The sequence below is a fragment of the Trichosurus vulpecula genome, chromosome 6, assembly GCF_011100635.1.
Source record: "Trichosurus vulpecula isolate mTriVul1 chromosome 6, mTriVul1.pri, whole genome shotgun sequence".
Lineage (NCBI taxonomy): Eukaryota > Metazoa > Chordata > Mammalia > Diprotodontia > Phalangeridae > Trichosurus > Trichosurus vulpecula.
In genome coordinates this window covers 235381180-235407711 of record NC_050578.1, presented here as the reverse complement: position 1 = coordinate 235407711, position 26532 = coordinate 235381180, and the positions used below count along the sequence as shown (strand labels likewise).

The following is a 26532-nucleotide window of genomic DNA, read 5'->3' as shown; positions in this document are numbered from 1 at the left end:
TTCAATTCTGTGTATTTTATAGCTCTAAAAGGTGGAATTTCTTTGCTAAAACAGACATCCTGACATATTTTATAGTTGAAATGCATTGACTCCAATGAAAGAAATGTGCAGAGGCTAAGAAAAAATATCAGTATTTATATATGTATATATTACATATATGATATATGTATATAGTATATACATTTATATCTACATATACCCACATCAAGGGCAGTGCTGATGCTCATCGGGCAAAATCCTACACCATGTGAAAGATTTTCCCTACTGCCGTTTTGTTTGACTGGGGTGGGTATGAGAGTGGTGAGTAGACACAGACCTCCAACAGATACCAAGGTCTTTATTACCCAGAAGATGAATTGGTTGACTGATCAATTAATTAAAGCCATTGTCTCCAACCCCCTGCTCCATTGATTGAAGGGTTTGGCCTTCTGATTATTCCTCAAGCCATCTTTAATAACTTGTTGTTTACAAAACAGAAACAAAGGTCTGGACAAATCTGATTCAGTGTTGTTGCTGGAAAATGCCCCCCAGTTTGTCAGAGAACACAGATGTGAAATCAATGTGTCCCTGAATTCTTTTTAAAAATTTTTTAGATGAGGCAACTTAGTGGTACTTGCTAGCTGTATCACTTAACCTCTATCTGCCTCAGTTTTCCCAACCATAAATGGGGATGATAATAGCACCTGCCTCACAGGGTTATTGTGAGGATCAAATAAGATTATATTTGTAAAGCATCTGGTACATAGTGGGCAATTAAGAAATATGTATTTCCTTTTTTAAAAATATCCTTCCTGGTCTGCATCCAAATTTTAGTCCATCTCAAAGTAATAATTTGCCATCATATGGACACAGATGAAATATTACTATATATTTTAGAATTTCAATAGCCTATTCTACTCAATTTAATTTAATAAGCTAACCAATTAACTAATTTTGAAACATTGAGGATATAAAGAAAAAAATGAAACAGGTTTTACCCTCAAAGAGTTTATATTTGGTTGGCTCAACAACATATACAAAGAAAAGTCAAAACAAAATATTTTCAAAGTAAATACAAAATCATTTCAAGGATTTGAGGGAGAGAAGAAAGGGTTACTGAGAAGGTCTCCTGTTGATGGTAGCATTTAAAGTGAGTTCAGATGGAGCTAACCATGCCAAGCAGTGCAGGTGAGGAGGAAGAATATTCCAGGTACTGGAAACAGCCTGTATAAAAGCATGGAAATGAAAGACAGAAAACTGCCTACAGAGAACAGCAAGTAGTCCATGTTGGCTGAACCAGAGAGCGAGGAGGGAGTATAATTTATAAACCTGGAAAGGTAGTTTGGAACCAATTCTTAAAGGCAGATAGGTTGTACAGTGGTCAAGAGGACTTGACTTAAAATCCTGTCTTAGATATTTATTAGCTGTGTGAACTTTGGGCAAGTCATTTAACCTTTATTTGCCTCAGTTTCCTCATGTGTTGGAGGGAAATAATGGCACCCACTTCCCCCAAGTTATTGTGATGAACAAATGAGATAATACTTGTAAAGCATGTAGCACAATGACTGATATTGTTGTCATAATTCATTTGTTTCCTACTCTTTGAGACCCCATTTGGTGTTTTTCTTAGCAAAGATACTGGATACCTGCAATTTCCTTCTCCAGCTCATTTTATAGATGAAGAAACTGAGGCCAACAGAACTTAAGTGACTTGGCCAGAATCATACAACTAGTAAGTGTCTGGGGCAGGGTTTGAACTCAGGTCTTCCTGACACTAGGCCCAGTGTTCTAGCCACTGCATCCTCAGCTCCCTTCATAGGAATGGATAAGAATTCTTTTCATTTCTATGAAGACATAGCACATGTTCATTTACCATTCAAAACAGGTAGAATTCCTATCAATCATCCAAAGTCATGAAAGAAAGAAAGAAAGAAAGAAAGAAAGAAAGAAAGAAAGAAAGAAAGAAAGAAAGAAAGAAAGAAAGAAAGGAAGGAAGGAAGGAAGGAAGGAAGGAAGGAAGGAAGGAAGGAAGGAAGGAAGGAAGAAAGGAAGGAAGGAAGGAAGAAAGAGAAAGAATGTCATCTATTTAACATAAGAACAGAGGACACAACCATTGATTCCACAATCCAAACTATACGTCCTCAGGCTGATTCTCCATACTGTACATGTCATAGTAAGAACTTAGCTCTCTGTTGATCTGAATTAATAGGATCATAGATTTAAAGCTGAAAGGAACCTTGGAGGTCATCTCGACCTCACTGCACAGAGGGGGAAAATGAAACACAGAGAAATTGCCTGATTTGCCTAAAATCACCCAGATAGTGAATGTCTGAGGTAGGATCTGACCCTAGGTTTTCATGGTTCCAAGCCCAGTTCCCTATCCATTCCATCATGGTGTCTCTCTTCTTCATACAAGAGTGTGAAAAGACTGAAGAATGGGGTAGGAGGTGAGGCCAAGTGTCTAAATAGGGTTTATATTGAGCATATAAAGCCAGGTATATTTTGGCACTGATGTATGAACTCATTACACCAGGAAAGAGGGGAGGGTTGTGGAAAGAGGCTATTTCAACAGTGTTTCTGAGGGGGGCACACAAACTTCTCTTCCAAGGGGGAAAAGAACAAAATTTGGCTCAACTGCTCATCTGAACTCATATCTTCCTGGCATTTGAGTAGTACCAGGGTGAAATTTTGAGAGTGCAAAAGTAGGGGACTATTTGCAAGCCGTTTCTGATGATGTGACTTTCCAAAAGTATCATGTAGCTAATAAGTAACATTCAGAGCTAGGACTGGAGCCCAGTTCTTCTGAATCCAAATTCTGAACTCTATCTTGATCTATCTTGCCAATGCTTATGGTGATGTACTGTAATAATTTGTGGGGTACTAAAAGATTTTAGAAGGTAGATATACATTAGCTGAAATGTTGTTTTACACACAAACACACACACACACACACACACACACAAACACACACTCACAGAAATACTAAATATCTCTTTGTAATGGCCAACAGTTCAATTCCACTTATGATTCACAGATTTCAGCTTGGTGTTTCTATTGAGAATAAATAATAAAGGCTTTGTTGGTAAGGTTCCGATGCTAGATTAGATGGTAACTGACCTGGGGAAGGTTATCTCAACTCGTGAACATTACCTAGATTCTTTAAACTCTTGAAATCCACACAAGATGACACGTTTCCTAGGGAAATTTTATTGAGCATATAAAGAACATGAGAAGTGTGAAGCTTAAGGAGCTGGGAAGAGGCAATTAATACCTTGAGATAATAGAGAAGGAATAAGTAAAACTCTGAAAATTCATCCAGATGCCCATTGTATTTGACCACATCAACAAAAAGAGACATTTAGTATTTTAAAAGTTAAAAATGAAATTCCTTAGAACAACTGAAATTCCTTCTTTGGTTGGGGACAGGGTAGAGGTGATGGTCTGCACTTGTGATTTTATCATTGGAGGGAACAATCCTCTATGAATGCAGATAAATGACTTGTCTGAAGCTTATCATTTTAGAGCATTATCTAGGATAATTGGAGGTTACAATTGAAGGTATTTTCCTGGGATTACCCAGCTAAGGTCTCATAAGCAGACTTGAATTCAGGTCTTCTAAAGATGTGGAACAAAGACAGTGGAAAGTATTATGTCAAATATATTGTCTATTTTCATTCAGAGAATATGCCTTTTCCAATATTTGTAAAATGTTATATTATCTCATTTTTTTCTTCTGTGTGTGAGGGGCAGGGTACATATCAGTTTTGTATATCTTAGAATTTAAGATTTTCAAGAAGGCAGGACCCATATTTTTTTAAAGTAACCTCTATAATGCTTTCTAAGATCCTGGTGCCAAAATAACAGGTGCTGAAACTATATTATTTTGAGTAACCTCTGTTTTCTTGAGATTGTTTTGATGCTGTATAGACAACAGGGGCTCAAACTGTATTAATTAATGGGATAGAGACTGGACCTGTGATTTCACTGATATAGGGAGCTCTTTCTAGCATAACAGGGAGGACACTTTTTTGCAACTTATGTGGTCTTAGAGATTCACCTAGACCATTGAATGTTTAAGTGACTTGGCCAGGGTCACACTGCCAGTATATGTCAGAGGCTCTCTGTCCACTATGTCATGTTGCCTATAATGAACTAGTGATTATGAATAATTATAATTTACGATATAACTAGGAAAATGGAAAAATCCAAGTTATTATTTAAATGAATCACAAGTTTAGTGAGCTGTGCGCTTATAAATCCCATTTTTCCAAACACATCTGTGAGTGTGTGTGTGTGTTTGTAAAACAACATTTCAGCTAATGTATATCTACCTTCTAAAATCTTTTAGTACCCCATAAATTATTATATCACCATAAACAGTGGCATGATAGAGTGAGATAGAGTTATGAATTTGGATTCAGAAGATCTGGGCTCCAGTCCCAGCTCGGAATATTACTTATTAGCTCTGTGATACTTTTGGAAAGTCACATCATCATCCTTTTCTTCATCCTCCTCCTCATCATCACCACTGACATATAGCCTTCTAAGTTTCACAAAGCATATTATCTCATCAATCTCCCCAACAACCCTGTGAGGTAGGTGTTAGTATTATTTCCTTTTTACAGGTGAAAAAACAGATTCAGAGTTGTGAGATGACTTGTCTAGTAACACATCTAGTGGGTGTCAGAGATTTAATCTGAACCCAGAATTTTTCTAACTCCCAGCCCAATGTGCCTTATGTCTTACTAAGTCTCTCTGAGACGAATTTTTCTCAATTATAAAGTGGGGTTAACAACCCATGGAGCCATTGTGAGACTCAAAAGACATAACAGATATGAAATACTTCATAAAAGTACTTTCAAGTATTATAGGAAACTTGTTGCGGTTGTGGGGGACCAATGGCTTAGTGACCAAATGGGGTGCTAGCTCCTGAGGCTGCAAATATACCAAAATTGCTCAGGGAAAGTAATCAATTGTTATTGTTTTTGACCTTCAGTACAAGAGGCTAATATATAAGAAAATCTTGGATGTGTTAAAGGTCCTTAAAGAATAGCTAACCAATAAGCTATTAAATTCAAAAGTTTCAACGTTTGTTGTTGCTGTTCAGTCCCTTTTCAGTTGGGTCTGACTCTCCTTGACTCTACATGGGATTTTCTTGACAGAGATACTGGAGTGGTTTGCCATTTCCTTCTCCAGATTATTTTACAAATGAAGAAACTGAGGCAAACAGGGTTAAGTAACTTGCCTTAAGTAAGTTTATGAGGCTAGATTTAAACTCTGGAAGAGTAGTCTTCTTAGGCCCATGCTCTATCTACTGCACCACCTAGCTGCCTTTCAACAGTATGATTTTATGACTTTGTTGAACATCAATAGATATCAAGCAACTGACAGGCCAACACTGCACTATAGCTATATTCTAGAATTAAAGCACAAAAGTTTTAAAAATAATACTTTCTGTTTCTCAAGGCATTCTAGAAAACAAAAATACGCATATTCAAAGTATAATATACCAATGGATCTGTGACCTTATCAATGCATTGGCTTTCTCCAACCATGTAGATGGCAGCCTAATCGTGCCTGCCCCTCCTTATTCTCTGACATTCTCCCTCATCTCCTCTCCTAAGTCCCCCACAGAGAGCCCACCCAACGTGCTGGGGGCCTTCCTTCCTATCTCTTGACATTATGAGAATGCCAACGGCACATGGAGACTATCAGTTATTCTTTATTCTTGACACATAACCAGTAGACTTTCTTTATTCTCATATTTTTTCTTTTATATAAACATATAAACTCACCTGCACATGATATGAGAACAAGATTTCCATGACTTTTTTTGCTTTCACTTCTAGAACTTTATGTGCAATTGTTATATAAAACCATCATAAATATCAGTGTGCAATGAGATTGAGAATAAGAGGAACTACACAAGTCATATCAGCATCTTAATAGTTGTTTGTCTTTCTTTATTAGAAAGCAAACTCCTCGACTGTGAGGACTACATTCCATCTGTAAGATCCTTAGTTAAATGCCACGAACATATGAGTCACTGGTAAATATTAGAAGAAGATGATTTACAATCTGATCTCACAAAGAACTACATTCAAAATACTATTCTTTAGAAGAAAAATTCTCAGGACAAAATGATGGGCCAATCAAATGAGACTGTATTTGTCACTACTAAATCTGAAGTCCTAACCATGGTTTAAAAAAAATTAGCTGTCTACATAAAGGATAAAGGAGGGTTGTCTAGGCCAGTGGTGTCAAAGTGTGCCCCTGGACCACATGCAGACCGCAACATTCCTGAATGTGGCCTGAATAAGATTAAAATGTAGTTCTTATCTGATTTTAATGTATTGATATACTAATAAAAAAGAAACATACAAGCTCGTTTGATTTTCTAAGTCATTATGCAGTCCACAGGGATCCTTGTGTTTGGTTTAGTGGCTACTGTTTCTGTTTAAAGTTGATACCACTGCTCTAGGCAAGAGTGAATGTAAAAAATGATTTGGGGTTTTGATGGAGTATACACTCAATGAGAAACAATGATGTGACTTGATTGTCCAAAAATAAACCAACCTGTTATTAGGAGCACGATGTTTAGAAGGAGGGATATGACAGACCACACACTATCCTCTCCCTTGTCAGGTCACATCTAGACTCAAACTGACCTGTTATCTCATCAATTCTGGATTCCCATTAATGTTTGCCTGCATGACTCTCATCCACGTAAGATCAAAAGTGTCATCTTCTAAGGTCCTCTCTGGTTGTTGAGCTATCATCTCTCCCTCTTGTCACCTGACTGACCCATCTCCTCTTCTTTTTCTATCATTTTTTGCTTTAATATTCTTTGCTCCTGTTTTCTGAAAGTCCACAGTGGTTCCATGTTATATCCTGCTTACATCTGCCATGTGACTTTCCATTTCTCTCCATGTGATAGTCATAATTAGTTCTTTAGAAGCAGCACAGTTCCATCTCTAGCAAGCAGATAGCCACACCAGTAAACTTTTAGTATTAAAAAGATGGGCCTTTACTTGTATGGGAAGTTTGCTGTCAGCAAATGAGCTTTGCAAATTTCTAACATGGAGACTTCTCTGCTCAACTGTGGGTGTCACATTTTAATAGGGCAAAACTGACAAGGTGGATGACATCCAGGAAAGAATGAACAGGATGGTGGAGAGGACCATACCATACAAAGTATTGGCTGAAGGAAGAATTGGGCATCTTTGATCTCAAGAAGAGTAGATTTATATGGGCTAGAGTAGAGACATGAAGGGCTATCTTTTTCTGCTTGGCCATAGAGGACAAAACTAAGAAAAACAAATGGAATTTAAAGAGATGTAAAATTTGTCTTGATTTAAAGGGAAAAAATATCCTTAACAGTTAGAACCATCCAAATGTAGAATTAGCTGCCCAAGGATAATGTGTTCTCATTGTTTGATCTCAAGTGGAAGCAAGATAAGCACTAAATCAGGTCTTTAATAGAAGGGATTCCTGTCTGGATAAGTACTGTACTAGTTGGCTTCTGTAGTCCCTTCTAAACCTGAATTCCTACAGCATTTTCCAGGATGCCTGTTTCCCTTAAACAGTTAATTTATCCAGATGGTATTTTACTACCTAGACATACAATATTTCAGTCTGTCTAGGTAACAACCAGCTTAATAAATGTTCATTGAACAATTGAATTTAAACCAGAAATTTGTTATTGCTCTCTTTTAATTCCGGGCACAGGAATCGATTATTACTCACTTTTATTGAGTTGTGATGCTAGTCATATAATGGTTGGAAATTTTGCCATTACATATATGCCACATGTGCCATGCATGTGAATAATAAGACATTGCAGTGGCCCAGTAAAACCTCATTTTCTCCTCTCTCCAAGGATTAGTAGCTAGCCAAATCACAGGAATAAGAAATGAACATTTGGGGAACCCAAACTCCTCAACTGTTATTTTAGAAGTGGGATCAGAAGTGTCTGGACTGAGAATATACATTCAATATTCTCTTTAAAAGCCATAAAATGAAAATAAAAAGGGGTAGGGCGATAGTTTGCTTAAGTCAACTTTTGCTCTAAAATGAGCAGAAAGCCTTTCCATATGGAGAGTCCCATTGCATAAGCTCTTTCTCTAATGGTAAAACTTCCTCAAAGCTTTTCATTCTAAGCCCTGTATTTCTACCTTCCCTCATTCCCCTCCCTTACCTCCCCTCCCCGATGAAAATCACAGAATCTTCTAAGATAAAAGCATCTGCTATAAAAGCATCCAAGTCATCTCTCACTTTTTCTCTGGTAGGTAAAAAGCAAGATATCTTATATATATATATAAATATATATATATATATATATATATATATATATATATATATAGAAACATCCCTAACAGAAAATGATAGCAATTCCTTTAACATGACGTAAATTCGAGTTGCTATGAATTTGCCACAAGATATTCCTCTGAAGCACAACCAACGCTAAATTCTTCCATTATTTAAAGAAATTTCTCCCCCATGTTGATCATATGGATTTCTCCCCTTCTCCCTTTATTCCACAATAAAATGTTCTATCCTCTCCCCAGAATTCTTTGAATCCTTATGCCAAGTTTTCCAAACCTCCATAAAGAAATCTGCCTGGAATTTATAGCCTATCTACTTCAGATGAACTCAAATCAACCTTGAGCTGCTGCTTCTCTGTCTTTCTCTAGGGTTCTCAGAGGATCACATTCCTAAGAGAGTTGAAGAAGCATCAATCACATCTGTCTTTAAGCTACTAGGAGCATCTCCCTGAATGTTCCAGTAACACATAAAATTCAAGGACAAGCGTGGAGGAGAGAAATCATTCTTATATCACCCCAGAAGGAAAGCCACTCATCACACAGATCTATTCCTCAGCCTTTAAAGACTTTATTTCCTTTTTAGGGGATAGCCTAGTGTAATGGATAGAGGGCCACCCTATGAGACACAAGTACTTGAGCTCAAGTCTTGCCTTTGACACGTAGTGTGTGACTAGAGCAAATGACTTGACTTCACAATGTTCCAGGCAATTCTTTAGAACTGCGTCACCAGGGAGTTGCCAGTCTCCATCAAAGGATAGGAGTCCATCCAGTCAAGGGAGTTTCTACATTGGGAATGCCTTGGACAAATGAAATCAAAGGTCTGGACCTGCCCCCTTTTTCCCACAGTTTTTTTGATATACTCAACACCACAAGTATACACCTCCTGACTCACTGAATCATATAATTCTTTTTTTAAGTTGGGTAACACCATAGGTCACAAAACTTAGAATGTATGGGTTGCCTAGCCAAATGTCCACATTTGATAAATGAGGAAAATGAGAATTAGTGGGAATGCCAGTTAATAACAGATGTAAGATTTCTGACTCTTAGACTAGTCTTCTGAACTATACAGCTTCATGATTACCGGAATGTCCTATCCTGATATGAGAATTATTTTTCTAAATGATGAGGAGACTACTTTCAAAACATCCATGGTTACCAATAAAATCTTCCCTCAGTTGTAAAGAAACAATAATAATGATAGATTATATTTACACAGCACTTTAGGATTTTCAGAACACTTTGCATACATTATCTCATTTGAACTTCCAAACAAACCTGGAAAGAAAGTGCTTTAATAATTCTCATTTTACAGATGAGAAAATTAAAGCTTAGAGTAGTCACATGATTTGCCCACAGTATCAAAGCTCGTAAGAGCCTGAGGCAGTATCTGAACCAAGGTCTTCTTGACTCCAGGTCCAGGGCTCAATACACTACCATGCTGCACACTCTCTTTAAGGAAGCCTATAAAGACTTCAGGTAACAGGTTTTATGACTGAAGCTAAGTAATCTAGCCCAGCAATAATTGCAGGAAGGATTATTCTAGTGGGCAGAAGGTTTATTTAACTAGATAAGGGAAGGAAACAATATAATTTTGACAGGTGAGTAAAGGATAACACCAGTCCAAAGGTGTTAATAAATTGTTCATATAAAAGCTTGAACAAAGAAACTACAAAGTACCTAGTAGAAAACAGAAAGATGAAAACCCCTCTCTACTTGGGTTCACCTCAATGGGAGAAATTAGAAGGCAATGGTGCTCCCAAAATTATGTGAACATTTCAGGACAATGAAAAAAATGATGGCATCAATGGTAGTGGAAATAATTGTGGATTTAGAGTCAGATGACCTGGGTTCTGATACTGCTCATGTCAGTTGCTACCTGTGTCATGTTGGGCAAGCTCTTTCCCCTCTCTATGCCTCAGTTTCTTCATCTGTAAAATGAAGAAGGTAGACTTGATAATGATTTTTAAATCCCTTCCACCTCTAAATCAATGACCATTACAAAAAGGAGGGAAAAAATAGCCAAAAAAAGGAGAGGAGAGACTTAGAGCTATAACAAGAGCACCTTTAAGTTTTCTGAATATGTAATATCTCTTCAGCAAAGATCTTACAGAAATTTTATATCTCATAAGCTTTGTATAAGGGACCACCTCCAATTCCTAAATTAGCTTTAATTTTTGTGAAAAGATTTCAGTAGGATCGGTGTTACAATAGGATCATGAGATTCCCAGATTTAGAATGAGAAGGGGCTTGAGAGGTTATCCAGTCATGAGACATGCAAATTTAGAGATATCTCCACTGCAAATGTTCATATGGACTATTTGTGTCTAACCAGTGGTAGAGCCTTCAAACTTGTATTGTTCTGATCAGCCATAGTCAGACACATTGTTCCTTGACCCCCAACAGAGTGAAATCATTTTGGTCCTCTTTGAGCACAAAGGACAACAACCAATCCAACCCTCACATTTTACAAGTAAGGAAACAGAGTCCTAGGAAAGTAAAGGTTTCCTGGTTTGCCAGAATCAGAACCAGGATTTGAACCTAGGTCCTATAATTATAACTTCCACATTCTTTCAGCTGTTCCACGACAGATCACTAGGACTTGCAAAGCTCTTCACATACAGAGACATTTTATCCTCACAATAACCCTATGTGGTAAGTAGGGATACCTACTGAACCTGTGATTTCACTGGTCCAAGGAGCTCCCAGTGAAGAAGTCCCTTTACCAAAGTAAGTTGCAACTTACAGTACTAGAGAATTGCCCGGATCAGTAAATGGTGAAGTGATTGGCCCAAGATGGCACAGTCACTAAGCATCAGAGGTGGGACATAAACCAAGCCATCCCAGCCCGGAGGCCAGCTCTCTACTTATTCTGGCATACTGCCCCTGAATGTGCTATATACAACAGACATTATCATCCCTGTTTTTACAGATAAGGAAACTGAAGCTCAGAATTATTGACTTATCCACGACCCAGAAGCTCATAAATGTCATAGGTGAGATTTGAACCTGCATCTACCTGACTTGAAATACAACAGTAGCATCTTACTAGTCGGTCCCTCCAAATAACTTAATGAGAAAAAATTGCCAATTAATTCTGTTTAGTTCTTCTTAATACAGTCTTCTTAAGTTTAAATAAAGATAATTGGGGATTTTAAAGTTTTATTTCTCATCATTTTAGGAAAGAATATAGTGAATAGAGTTCTAGACTTGGAGTCAAGAATGGTTCAAATTCTGCTTTAGATACTTTATCATCTGACCCTAAACAAATCATTTCCTCTTTCTTAGCCTTAGTATTTTTAACTCTAAAATATAGATAATAATAATAATAATAATAATAATAATAATAGCTAACATTTGAAGAGCCCTTTAAGGTTGGCAAAATTTTTAACATATTTTATTTATATTTATTTAATTTTATTTATGTTTATTTAATTATATTTCTTTATTTGATATTTATATTCTTTACATACCCTCACCACAACCCTGGGAGGTATGTGCTATTATTTTCACCATTTTACAGATAAGGAAACTAAGGCAAGAGGTCAAGTAACTTGCCAAAGGAAACACAGCTAGTAACTATCTGAGACTGGATTTAACACGGGTCTTCCTGACTCCAGGTTGACTTATAGCACTTACCTCATAAAGTAATTGTCAGGACCAAATGAGATGATATATATCAAGTGCTCTGTAACCTTAAAGCACAATCTAAATGTCAGTTATTACTATCACCATTCAAACACTTTACAAGTACATAGTATTTTATTATTTACAAAGCCATGCACCATATAATAAAAACATTATGAATATTTGAATCCTCATTTTGAAAATTGGAAAATGGTCTTGCAAATATCTCCAAACTATAAAGAACTCAAAAGTCAGGCTTACTGACTTCATCACACATATTTCCAGTAGCCAATAAACCTGGTTCATTAGGAAAATTCTCACAAAGTCTGTAATTAAACAATACCAAAGTTACCAATCAAATAAATCATTTTCCTTGAGATATGAGGAGGAGAGCCATGGGAAGATCAGTCAAGCCAGCTGTTTGGCATTATGTTAAACAAACAATCCATTTTTCTGGAACTTTTCCACTTTATAACCTTTATAACCCAATGTATTGGTGCCATGGAGAAATAGCCTAAGGGAGACCTTGGGAAAGTCATTGAAATTTTCCACAGGCTTCATATTTCACAGACACAAGACTGAAATAAGATCAGCTTATCTTCCCATGGTTTTGTCACATGCTCATGTGAAAGGAGCTATACATGTAAAAAAACAACTACTTTCTGCTCACCAGAACAAATTTTAAAAACCTTACCTAATAGGTTTGTCAACCACAAGGCAAGATCTTCTTTCATCGGCAACAAATTAGCTTCATGTCTGCTGGCCAGCCACTGACTGTACTGATGCATATCTGAGAGTCCTGGGCCGCTTCGTACCTTTGGGCTCAGGGCTGTACACATCATTTATCTGGTTGCAATACCTGTTTGAGAAACAAAACAGTTGGTGTTAATTATAAAAAAGTCTTACATTTGATTTCTGATGAAAGTAGGTGGTGACAAGCTTAGGCTCCTGATATAATCATTGACTTTGTTCATGGAGGCTTTGATGACAGAGAGTATGGTTAATCATTAAGCTACATGTTGTACCACTTTTCTTTTATCTGAGTTTGCTTCCGTTCACACTCACATAGTCTGCTGATCATATTGGTAGGATACAGCCCGAACCAAAGGTCAAATACAAAAATCAAACTAGGTTATAAGTTGGGGTTAAAACAGTACATTTAGCTTACTTTCTGACAAACACAGACTCCTCCTCTTAGTATAGCGGTGGTAGATAGTGGGTACAGAATGTCATATACATTGTCAAATATGATAATGTTGTTGGTCACTTTTACTTAACTGTTTTTCTTTCAAAGGAGGGGTCAGTCATAGCAGGCAAAAGATTTCTGATTTTTCTAAAAATCAATAAAACTTTTTTCTCATTAAAAGCTGTGATAATATTTTGCTAAATGAAATGTAGTAAAACATTATTACATATACATATATTTGCAATCTCATTCCAATTTTCTTTTAGAACAGAAGTTGAAAATTGACAGCTTTGTAAATCAATAACATTCATATAATACGTTTATAGTTTATGTCATATAATATATGATTCAGAAATCCTCATTCCTCTTTCAAATATTTGCTCCTTGAAAAAGGCTATTTACAACAATCGGTATCTGCTAAAAAAAAATTTTAATTAACAATGGTTAATGATGACAACTAACCTGAATATAAAAGCACTATTCTTTAGCTTTGACCACAGGATTTTTTAGGGAATTTCACTACTTTCTTTCTATATGGTTATCCTGTTCCTTTATTATACACTTTTAGTGGAGGAGGTAGAATTGTTTAGGAAAGGAGTGACAAGGAAAAGTATGGATAAGAGGAAAAGGATACTTAAGGAAGGATTTTTATCCATAACAATGATTCGTTTAAAAAAAGATAAAAGATAAGACCCCTGAGAAGTTACAGCTTCTATAATCACATGTAAATCACAAGTAAATGAGCTTTCAATTCTAATTACTTCACATAACTGTATCTGATTTTCAGAAAAAAAAAGTCAGTGTTGACTACTGATAGAAGGGGCTGATACACCAAAAAAGAATAGATGTGTCATCTTACTAGACCTATCGACACGTCGTATCTATAAAACAAAGGCAAGTTGCATTTTCTTCTGTCCCTTGGGAACGGGTTTCCTAGACCCAAACTGCCACCCCCAAAAGAAATAATTAAGTTTCTTCAAACACTCAGTATTTGACTTTAAACTTAGTGTATTTATATATGCATTAGACATGGGAAATGAGACTGAAGAATTAATTATCAAGCAGCCAATGCTTTAAACTCAGCAAGTTCCTTAATTGTTCCAATTAGGAGTAAAGTACTCTATTCTTTGGTTGTCACATGGACTGCTAGTGAATCAGGCAGCAAAAACGAATGTGTAACAGAGAAGATGACAAAATGATTGATCATATTTAGTATATTATGGAATTGTCAGGTATTCATCAGTTTTTGAGGAGTATTTTAAGAATACTTTAATGAACCAAAATTCTAATGTTCATTCCAATCACTAGTGCTGTGGACTGAACTTTCTTTTCCCTCAGTTAATCTGAAACACAGATCTATACATCCACATTCCCTCACTCTTTTTGCCTCCCTAAATCCTATACCTTCGAAAATTCTTTTAAAAAATTAAATTTGTACATCTAGTCTTTCTAGTAACTATGAAAATGTTACTCATTCCCTAGTATTCAATTTTTACATTCTGATTTTGGGGAAGAAAAGGCAACATTTGGCAGGTCTCCTGGGGCAAGGGGCGCAAACAATGAAGGTACAACCTAATCACCTGTCGATTTGTATTTTATGTACTCTTTGGAAATGTTCCTTGTAAAGGTATTCTATAGAAACCTCCATCTCCTTACCAGGGAGAAAAGAGAAGGAGCCAAGGGGCTGGGCTGGGGGGTGGTGGGTGAGGGGGGTGGGTAGAAGAAAGAAAAGGACTAGCTCTCAAGTTTTGAATTTTCCTTGAAGGTGATAAATCCCCCTTAAAGTTTTCATACCTTTTGCCTGCCAAGGTCATAGAGCTGCTGAAATGTTTTGTAATCTGTCTGGCCATATGTTACCAAGTTGTCAGAAGAGAGAGCCGAGTTTCTCGTTGTTTATAGCTTCTGCAGTTCATAATGACATTATTCATATAAAGTGCTACAGCCTCTCCCTAAACTTGGTGATTAAACACTAGAAACCTAAAACACTTGCCCCAGTTCTTTTCATAAAATATTACTCATCCAAAAGGCAACACTTCCTAGGGGGGAACCTCCAAATGCTTGCCTAGGGTTCCTATAGGCTAACTTCCCCAATAAAACATCTAAGCAATAATACATTTAGCACATGACTCACACATTTAAATAACTAATTGAAAGCTTTAAAAGGTTACCTCTAAAATGTCTTCTTAAGAAACAATCTCTCCCACTACTTTCCTGAAAGTGAGATGCAGGACTTCAGTAACTTTACCTAGGCCCTATTATGGATGCCCCAACTCACATTTATGCAGCACCGTCCTATTTTGCACTTTTTTTTTGCAAGGAGACAGCTTCAATTCTTAGGCTCATTGTCTAGCCCAGAATTCAGCCCAGGATAGTTTACAATGCACCTAATGGCATGTAACAGTTTCCAGCTAGCCAGAGGGATACATTTCTACCGCCTTCATCCCAGTAAACAGAGCAGTTCTTATGTTCCTTTACAGTGGCACCTTTATTTGTCCAGCAGCTTGTACGGTGCTTCGCCAATAATGTAATTCAAACTGTCTTCTAATGTTTTCAAATGATCACCGTGTAGAAACAATAAGAGTAATTTAGCATTTTTTTTGGTGTGTGTTGGTAGACTGTGTTTTTGATGGACTTAATTAGCTACTGGGATAGAAGAACAAAAGGGAGGGAGGTGGGGCTCTGTGGAAGAGCAATATAATAGTAGAGTCATCCAATTCAACTTTTCCTAGGAACACAAACATCTACACATAAGCATCACTTCCATGCTTGGATGTGTCCACTATTTAGAATCCCTTATGAAATGAATGGGAGGTATCAGTTCAGTTTCTCCTTTCCTTATGTTCATATCTCCAGGAAAATTACTAGCTGTGTTGGTGTGACTTAGTAGCATTGTTGGAAATCACCTATGGACTCTGTGAATTTAGACACAGAAGAGGGATGAACAAAGAAAATGGAATGGAACTAGTTGCCATGGTCAAAATAAGAGTTTAGATGAGTTGACAGCCTCTGTACTGTAGTTTGCCACCCAGATGACTAAAAGATGGTAACGAAAGGTAAAAGGTATTAAAATTGCTTGTGCTAATGGACAGATGCTTTGAACGTGTGGAAATTTGATAGATTTATGTAGGAAAATATTAAGTTGGATGTAAGTAGGGGAAATTTCAACTACATTTTTCTTAGGCATTGGAATATTTTTTTCATGGGACCATGGATAGAGAAGAGGCAGCAGAGGGGAGCATGTAGAGATCTAGTCTCAAAGCCAGGAAGACATAGATTCAGGTTTCACCTCTGACACAAAAAGGCTGTATGACTCTGACACCAATAAAATCCCAGGTTTAGCCCCTATCCTCTATCCCTTAGAACTAGGAAGGCTTTTAGCAATCTAGCTCAATCTGTTTTACAAATGAAACACCTGAGGTCCAGAAAGAGAAATAACTTATTTTCAAGTAAGTCCCACCCACAGCAAGAAGTGAAAACAGGATTCAAAGCCAGATTTTGTGAATTCTATTGTCCTGCCTCATAGGTTACCAAGAAAACTTATGTAAATTTAAAAGATTCTTAAAAGTGATATTGGAAGGAGTCGAGAATAAATAGCATCTTGCTCCTGTCAGCTCTGATTCTGATACTATGGGGGCTACATCTGTCCTTTTGACAAGTAGAGGACTAGATCCCTGGGACTGTTAATTTATTAAAAACTTCACTTAAAAAGGAAAAAAAAACCATAAAACCAAAGAATTCTTATGAATGTTTAATGCTAAGGTCTTTCTCCTTTCATGGTTGAGGAGGTTCTGGAATAACAATTAACATGACACTTGAACCAATACCAGGGCAAATGAAGAAGCTAATGATGCAATGACTGAAACATCACATGTTTCAAGTATCAGTCCAGTCTACTGCTGCTCTGGGATCCCTGATTTTGTAGGCAGAGAATATCTCAACAATGAGAACTGTAACTAATGAGTTTTTGTAGATGTCTAGAGATCTATTAACTGACTAAAACGCCACACTATTCAACTCTGATGATCCCAGACTCATAGAATGTCAGTGTTGGATCAGTCTATGACATTGAACACAACATGTTGAAAGAAATAGCATATTACTGAGTAACAGATATTTGGGAATGGAAGAAAAATAAGACTATCACTCCAGTCTGATGTGAGAACATTTCAGGTGTCTCAGTACTGTGCTTTCTTACCAATTCATTGTAAAATAAAATAGGAATATTCTTTTTTTTTCTTTTCAATTACCATTTGGACTAATCATGTAACCTCCCTGGGCATCAGTTTTCTAATCAGAGAATAAGACTGGATGGACTTGACAATCTATCCCATGTCTAGATTTCTGGTTGATTTATGGGATCGAAAGTAAGACAGTCAGTGTCAATCCCAAATGCTTTATACACGAAATAAGAGATGTCCTTAAATGGTAGGCTGAAAGATTGGTTTGGAACAGATAGCAGTTTCAGATTGTTTTGTTTTCAAAAAAAATCAAAAAATTTTCAGAATCAGAAGATACTTTGAAGGCCATCTAGTCCAACCCACCCATACTTGCACAGGAGTCCCCTCTATAACATTTGCAAATGATCGCTGTGTAGAAACAATAAGAGTAATTTAGCATCCGTTGTATACATGCATGCATAATTGAGCATCTAGATTTTTTATGGACTTAACCACTGGAACAGAAATACAAGAAGGATACAACACTAAGTCAGGTGGGGCTCAGTGGATGATCAACAAAATAGTGGAGCTATCCAATCCAACCTGTCCTAGGAATATAATCATCTAAAGTTGCTGCCATGATTGGATGTCTCCACTGCTTAGAATCCCTTATGAAATGAATAAGAGCTATTAATTCAGTTTCTCCTGTCCTTACGTTTGCATCTCCAGCAACATTACTAGCTGTCTAGTTGTAACTCAGTAACAATGCTGAAAACCAGCCATGTACTCTGTAAATGTCGATTCAGAAGAGGCATGAGCAAGGAAAATAGAATGGAAACAGTTCAAATGTTCAAAAGCAGAGTTTAGATGAATGGAAATTATCTGAAGATATTTAGTGATTATCCAGCTTAAAGATTTTTAATGAGGGGTAACTAACCACCTCCCAAAGCAACCTGTTTCTCTTTGGGATACTTCTAATAAATATAGCAAGCTTTTCCTTAGATGAAGCCAAGATTTTGTTACTTATACTCATTGCCTCTTGTTCTGCCCTCTGGTGCCAAATAGAACAAAACCAATCCTTTTTTTCAGGCAGTTAGGTGGTGCTGGGGATAGTGGGCCAGGCTGGGAGTCGAGAAGACTCATCTTTGTGAGTTCAAATCCAGCCTCAGACACTTACTACTTGTGTGATCCTGGGCAAGTCACTTAACCCTCTTTGTATCAGTTTCTCATCTGTAAAAATAAGCTGGAGAAGGAAATGGCAAACTACTCCAGTATCTTTGTCAAGAAAACCCCAAATGGGGTTACCAAAAAATCAGACGCTACTGAACCTGACAACTCTGAAAATAGTTGATGACAGTCCTCATGTCTACATTAGATTCCAGATATGATGTTTCTTTTAAATAAAACATGCAGTTATTTAAGAGGTGAACCTAAAAGAATCTAATTGTGAAATGAAGGGTATATTTCTCAATGTTATTGCTACAGTAGTAAATGGTGATAGAGAGTAGTCGATCATTCTTCCCATCTGTTGTTACTTAGTTCAATTACTGCTGAAAACAAAAAAACATTAGGTGCTCCTCACTTGGAGAACCAGTTAACTATGCTCTCTGATCTTATAGACTAGACCTCAAAACCTCACAACTTACCTTCTTAATGTGCCCCATGGGCTATAAGTGGGAACAATGTGGATAGCTCATCAGCACCCCTCACCCCAAAGGGGAAAGGAAGGCTTAAAGTACATAAGTCAATGGCACTATCTTCAGAGGCAAAGGACAAAATCCTTTCTTAAGAGTGAGAATCCAGAAATTCTATCATTGTATCACTTGAACTACCTCCCACTAGGAAACAACAACAGCAATGAGGACTTTCATTACCTAAAGGTTTTGGTGGTTTGATTCATGTGACAGATTGACTCTTAAAAATCTAAATATGACTTTAAAGCTCTATATTTTCTAATCATTTTTAACCAAGAAAAATTTCATGTCTCAGAGTCTAACAAAAATATACTATACAAAGTTACACCAAAAAAGTAAATGTTTCTGAACCAATTTCTGCCCATAAATGATTTTTTTAAAAAAAGATTAAGAACCACGCATAAATTTGTCAGTCTGTTTGTATATGTGTGTATGTTTACATATATCTACATATGCATATAAAATACACAGGCAATATGACAATAAAAATTTGCCTATGAAATATATAGACAATATGACAAATCATAAATATCTTATGAGGTCATAGACTCTAAGAGCAGAGAAAGACTTTAGAAAATAGCACTTTTACCTCCCTACCTTCCCCAACACCCTAACACCTGAGGGCCAGACAAAGTCACACAGTTATGGTACCTAGAAACTGGCACTACGTCTTAAACTCTTAATTCCCAACTTTACCCTCTACACACTTATCTCATGACTTGTTTTTTTTTTTCACCCTGCTAATACGGGATAGTGTAGACTCCTATATTTTATAACTAACCATGACTTCAATTAGAGAAAATGGTTTTACTATTTCTAAACGCAAGAGTCACACACTCCTTATTTTCCAGTATGACACATAAATAAAAGGTAGGGATCAGATTTCATTTCTAACATTACAAGGGAGTCCAGTTGCTTACTAGTTGGTCTATGGTCACAACAAATTGTGCCAATTTAATATAACTTTCTGAATTTCAAACCAATTTAGCTCTGAGCATAGAGTTGAAGAGTGGGAAATTGCCTTTGAAAGCCATTAATCAATTAGAATTTTTAAGGACTTACATCAAAATATGATCTTGGGTGATAAAGTAAACCCTAATTCACAAGAAGCCTTTGTTTTCTCTATTATGAATAAAAGTTAAGACAAAATTTAAGACTTAAAACATATTATACTTAAGTTAGTTCATTATTATAACTACCATATATTGATATGAAAGTACCTTTAGGATCTTGGTTTAAAGCCAGAATATATATATATATATATATATATATATATATATATACTGATATATATATAATATATATAATACATGTATACATAATACATATATACACACATGTATACATATATACATACATATATATGTATACATCAATCAGAAACTTCAGGGAAATGGTATTCATTCATAAACGCCCAGGTGTAATGGGACAGTAAGAAGATGAGCCAAATCATTGGATTATAGAGCGAAAATGGAAGGGCCCTTAGAGGCCATCTAATAAAACTCTCTCATTTCAACAATGATGAAACTGAAGCCTGGACAGGTTAAGTGACTGGCCCAATTATCACACAGGTGAAAACTGAGAGAGTTAGGATTTGAATTCAGGTCCTCTGCCTCTAAACTCTATCCTCTCCTGCCCCCCTCCATGCTACTTCCCTAATGTTTGTTTCATCGTTAAAAAAAAAGTTCTGAGAAGAAACCCATTTTTTTTTTGCCTCAGTTGTGGTTTAAATAAATATCCAAATGTATAATTATTTACCATTTATGTCACAACCATTTGTATTAGAAGTGTCTCACTTGACATTTTTGGTGAGTGGTGTGCCATGAACAAGTCAAATCCCATTTGCTAGACTAGGGTCATGATTCTCCAAGGATTCATGCTCTGCTTGAATAAGGCTTGAAGTTTTCACAAACACACTGTTTCAAGCTGGACTGATGGTCTAGTAGTTCACCAGGGTACCAGACAACAACTTGTTGCTCTTGATGGCCTGTCAGCCCTCAACAAATCTAAGTCTCAATGAAACCACAACGCCCCAAAGCCAAACCACCCAGCTTGCCAGCAAGTGCATGCTAGAGGTAAGACGAAGTCCTAAAACTTAATCCGCCTGGAGGCAGAAATCACTGTCAGAGACCCCATGAGTATCTCCCGGGGAAGGCATGTGCTCCATATATATCCCAATGCCTCTATCCTCTATGGACCTCCCCCCTTACCTTCTATTAAGCAGTCAAAGCAGAGAAAGCCATGTTGGAGATGACCACCACCTCCAGCTCTGCAGTCAGGGGAGAGCATTCCTTGGAAAGGAATTCATTGATCAATTGCAAAGGCCAGACTGGGCAAAGCCAGCTGCCAGGAAGCGAAAGACCGGTCAACTAGGAAAACTTCTCAGTTTTAAGGCTTTAAGAGAGGACGACGATGTGCTTTACTTCTGGCCTCAGCTAATCTCAGGGGAGACTCGTGGGGAGGGGACGGAAGGCGTGCTTCCTCTCCCCTGCTGGCGCTCCCAGCTCTCGGCCTCAGCAGCGGGATACCAAATGCTGCTTCGGGCAGAGTGGTCAGAGGCAGATCCTATTTCAACTGCACAAGGGTTCCCATACATCATTGATCTAAGATTGTTAGGGCTCCCTCTTCCCCCACCCCCCGATGAAATACTGCAGGCTAGAGACAAGAAGGGCCAGAAAAGCAGAAAGGAAGGCAGAGGCGGCAAAAGGAAGGCTGAGGGCCGGGCTGGGGGTGGGGAATGATAGGGTGCAAGATGCAGAAAGGTGGCCGTGGTTTCCAAGACCTTCAAGCCACAGAAGAGCAGTAAGGGCTAAATTTCAATTCCGCCCCCTGGTGAAAGGGAGATTTCTGAACCAGTCCCCGTTTTTGTACTCTGCCACCCAGGCAAATCTGTTCACACTTAGAAACTCTACGGACGGCTTGGTACGCGTTTGACTAGCTAAAAGAACAAATGCCCACGAAGATGAGTTGAAGGTTTGGCTCCATTGAGAATTTTAAATCGTCGCTTTTCCCAAAACCTTATGAAGTCTGGAAGCAAGTAACTTTTTTTTAAAAAAAGGTTGCCTTCACTGACCTGAAAAGGCTAAACTCTGGTTAGCTCATCAATTGAGAATAAGGTTGCCACACTCCCTCCTCCCATCCCTATTATTATTATTGTTCTGTTCCTCCTCGGCTCTTGCTTTCTTTATACTAGGGGAAAAAAAAATCGAGACCCGACTCACTAAAAGTCTTCCCCCTGTCCCCGGTCTGTAGAATCAGGGCACTAATTCGACGCTCTCACTCGTCTCCCTGGTTGGCTAGAGCTGCACGAGCACTTTTTTCGCACTGCAGGCATTTGTCACTGCCTTTGACTGCTGTGTATGCTGGAAACCTACTGTTAATTGAAGTAAGCAGCGAACTACCCCACGCCCCCGAGGCTCAGGGGACCGCCACTCTCTCTTTAACAGGGCTAAAGTGTCCCCTATTGCTTCAGCAAGGCTCCGTACCCACGTATCTCTGCCCTCCCCTCTCCCTTCCCGAGGCTGGTTTGTTTTCAGTGAAAACGCCATCAAGAGCTCAGACCCCAAAGCAGGCTCTGCTGCTCCTGCAAACCACCACCTCCTCCCAAATATCCGCATTGCTGTGACTGCGGCTGCTGGGTAGCTGAGAAAGCCGCGTGCGCGCCCAAGGCCACTTAGCTGCGGGCATTTCTCACCCCAGCGTCTTTGAGATCTGGTTGCTGCTGCTGCTGCTGCTGCGTCTGCTAGTGAAAGGCAGCCTGTCTCTTTCCTGCACTGCTTCCTGCACTGCTGCAGGGGCTCTGAGGTCGCCTCCTCTGGAAGTCCGTCCCGCAGGTCTCTCCTCCTTATCCCACCAGCAGCAGTAGCAGCTCTGACTCCAGCAGGCGCAGAACCTCTCTTCATACTTCTCTGGGCGCTCCACTTGGTGATGTTTGGGAAAACGATTTCCACACCCCCCCCCCACCCCCTTGCCAGAAACAGATTTCCTACATTTCATCAGTCCACATAGACTGAACGGAAGTAAAATGCTTACTTTTTCTGCTGGACGGCAAACGCAATTGACACTGATTTACCCTTGAAACTCTGAGATATTATATTACAAGCCCTTGGCAGCAACTCCGAAGTCAGGTCCAACCTCCCCGCCCCCAGTCCCCCAAACACTGTCCTAAGGAAGACTAAAAGAAATTCGTATTTAACTTCAATGTTTTCACAAAGTAAATGGCTTTAGCATAATATTAAAACTGGAGGCTGAAACAGTTTTGGCTTTTTTTTAGCCAGTGGTTTTACAATTCCAGGGTCATGTGTGTCCCATTATGTTCTCTAGTAACTTTTTTTTAAAGATCCTCTTCGTTCTAAAGTGAACAATACACTTCCCTAAAATGTGATTCTTTTAATTGAAAATGCCAGATTTTAGACAGGGCTTCAAGCTCACCGCTGTTTTCGCTTTGAGAAAAGAAATATTATCCCACCTTGCCTTCACTCAGCAAGCCTGCTTAATGCTGAACGGCACAGACAATTTTCCCCAACTGTTGTTTATTAGGAGGGTATATTCTGGGAGAAGAGGAGTCCTGTTCTGAATTGAAAGGGTTTGCAGAGGTAGAGGAACAGATGTTCCTTTTCCCACTTCACCTCACGTGTATGAGAGCCCTTCACTTGTTGAGTTTACTTACATATCACATTATCACTTTCCATTTGGTGTATTTCAAAAGAAGTACACTTTGGAGGGAAAGGTTTTGTTTTTCTTTCTTTTAACTTCATCATTTCCTCTTACCTTTTTAATTCATATAAATTAAATAGGTGGCAAATTATTGTCACTGAATATGACTCTCTTGAATATTAAAGGAACTAAAAATGTAGTACTACACTAAGTGGGAAGTGGAGAATTAAGATAAATGTTTTGAAATACAAAAGAAGAAGTTATTTTTATTAAATTATGTCTGTCAATTGCAAGTAGTTATTTTGTCCTAAATCACCTAGAATTTTGTGGTAAGTTCATGCCAAAGTATCAGGAGAACAATGAGAGGGAGCATTTGAGCACTCCATTTAATGATTTTTCATACTTTTTAAGTTCAAGTTCCATTTAATCTTTTTAAAATACTGATACATTTTGTCTTGGCACAATCATTTATTTATTCTTAAAACTCACTTCCATCTCATCCCACCACCTCAGCACCAAAAGCAAAAAAAAAAAACCCCTACTTATGATTTCCATGGTTTTAAGTGGCAGTGTCCTTATTAAAAGGCCTATAAGTTTTTTGAACATCAGAAAACTCTTAAAAAAGAGTATTCTGAGGAAATAGTGTAAATGAGTCTGAAACCTACAGCATACATTTTCCACAAATGCCATAGAGATTCAACTATTACAGTGAAAGGACGTTAGCAAAGGAACTTAAATTTTCCATTATATTTAAAGGAAAAGTTACACTGATCACAAAAAGTGTGCAAGAAATTGTTCTAACCATATACAATTGAAAAAGACAATTACTAGGTTAGCTGGACAGGTAATCTGTTGTGTAAGCATATAGATTAAATCATCACATGATTTAACTCAATATATCCAAAACCGAATTTTCCTAAAACCCACCTTTCTTCCTAAATTCTCTGTTTATGTCAAGGACACAACCAATCTTCCAATCACTGAAGTTTATAAAGTCCAAGTCATCCTTGGCTCTTCATTTTTCCTTCCCATGTCCAATGAGTTGTGAGTTCTAGCTCCTCAACATTTCACATCTATCCCCAACTCTCTACTTACAAAGGAACCAACCTAGATCAGATCTTCATGCCCTCTGATTTGGATTATTATAATATCTTCCTGCTTGGTCTCCCTGCCTCAAATCTTTCTCCTCTTCTATCCATCTTCCACATAGTGGCCAGATTGATATCTACAAAGCACTCACTTGCTCAGAGTGCTCCATTACCTTCCTATTACCTCTAAGATCAAAGACGAACTCCCCTTTTGGCATTCAAAGCCCTTTAAAAGATAGCTCCAGCCTATTTTCCAGGTTGATTACAGATTTTTCCCCTCACCCACTTTATGCTACAGCCTCACTGGCAAACTATATCACTGGAAGGAAGGAGCACCAACAATTAAATCATCTATCTATCTATCTATCTATCTATCTATCTATCCATCTATATTTTAAATGAGGGGGATGGAATGGATAAGAAGTCAGTCATCATTTAAGGCCCAAACACTTTGTTTTCCATCATCTCAATCTGAGTACTCATAAGGGTGCACAGTGAGATAGCCTGATGTCCTTAAAAGTTGTTAGACATGTTCTTTGCACTAGAAGCTCTTATAATTGGACCAAAACCCAATATACATATTATTGTCATGTTACTCAATTATATTATGAAAATAAAGTGGGGGAAGCTGCCATATTTGTCTATGTAAACCCTAAACCCTGTTGCTAGAAAAAAGAGTCAGGGGTATAACACTGTATAACACTGAAATATAGTGATCAAGAATTATTCTCCTTTTATTTTCTAGTGGGATTATAAGCTCTGTTTAGTGGATCTTGGACTGTAAGGAGCTTTTCAACAGTTAAAGTTATCCAAAAATTGAATGGGCTGCCTCAAGAAGCAGTGAGTATGTCTGAAAGTTAATGTTGTCTGGAATGCTGTAAAAGGGAGTCCCACACAGGTATGGGTTGAACTAGGTCACTTTATAGTATTTACAAATACTATACAGCAATAGGACAGACACTTCCCCCCATACTGTGCAAAGACCATATTGGTGCAAAATTTCCCTAATGTATGAGCATGTGTCTTCCATCTGTTCTGCAGAGACTAGATTAAAATCACTCTATGAAACATGCTAGCTGTCTGGCATACATTTAAATTCCTATGTGATGCTTATTACTTTATGAGATCTGTTATCTAAGTTGAATTTCATTCATTCTTTCTTTTCCTTCATTAATCATTTTACTTCTTTCTGAACTCTTTTTCAAAATGCCACAAACATCCTGATACTGAGATGCCCAAATTGAATATTAATATAGTGGATACTATGCTAGAAATCACTGACAAATCAACAGGTTGGTTTTAATAGTTCGTTTTTCTCCCGGGTGTTGGCTGCTTTTGACCGAGAACCTAGACCCACGATTTTGAAGGACTACTACATCCCTGTTTGGCCCATAAAAACCCATTCAATCCAAAATGACACTGAAATATTGTAAATTTACAATAAAAATATCTTGTATATTTGTCAACATTTAATATAAATGCTGATTAGTTTAGATTGAATTACAACACTGAACTCTGGAGATAGCAATGATTGAACAAAACAAAAATGAAAGAAGAAAAGAAGACAACCAGAAGAGGACATTTCTGCCAAGGAGATGCCAAGAAGTCCAGTCCAAACATAATGTACAGAGGGTAAAAAGTATCATAGTTTCCAGCTAGAAGGGACCCTAGAGATCATCTAGTCTAAGATCCCTTATTTTATAGATGACTGTCTATAGCAATTAAGTGATCTTCCAAGGTCACGTGAGCAGTAAATGGCAGAACTAGGTTTTGAACTCTGGTCCTCTAATTTTGCAGGTCAATGGTGCAAAGATCATTATT

At 37.7% G+C, this 26532-nt stretch overlaps 1 protein-coding gene across 2 annotated transcripts in view; it reads right to left on the bottom strand.

Moving 5' to 3' along the window:
• GAS2 (growth arrest specific 2) overlaps positions 1-23016 on the bottom strand; it is a 149467-nt gene extending 126451 nt beyond the window's left edge. Inside the window, exons 1-2 of one of the 2 annotated variants that reach the window (XM_036763326.1) lie at positions 23000-23016; positions 12625-12789 (exon numbers count right to left, since the gene is read on the bottom strand). In XM_036763326.1, coding sequence (XP_036619221.1) covers positions 12625-12772 — 148 coding nt within the window. In that variant the 5' untranslated portion in view covers positions 12773-12789; positions 23000-23016. Of the gene's footprint in view, positions 1-12624; positions 12790-22661; positions 22907-22999 lie in introns of those variants that run through there. The other variant, XM_036763325.1, reaches the window with a different exon arrangement.
• Positions 23017-26532: the final 3516 nt, after the last annotated feature.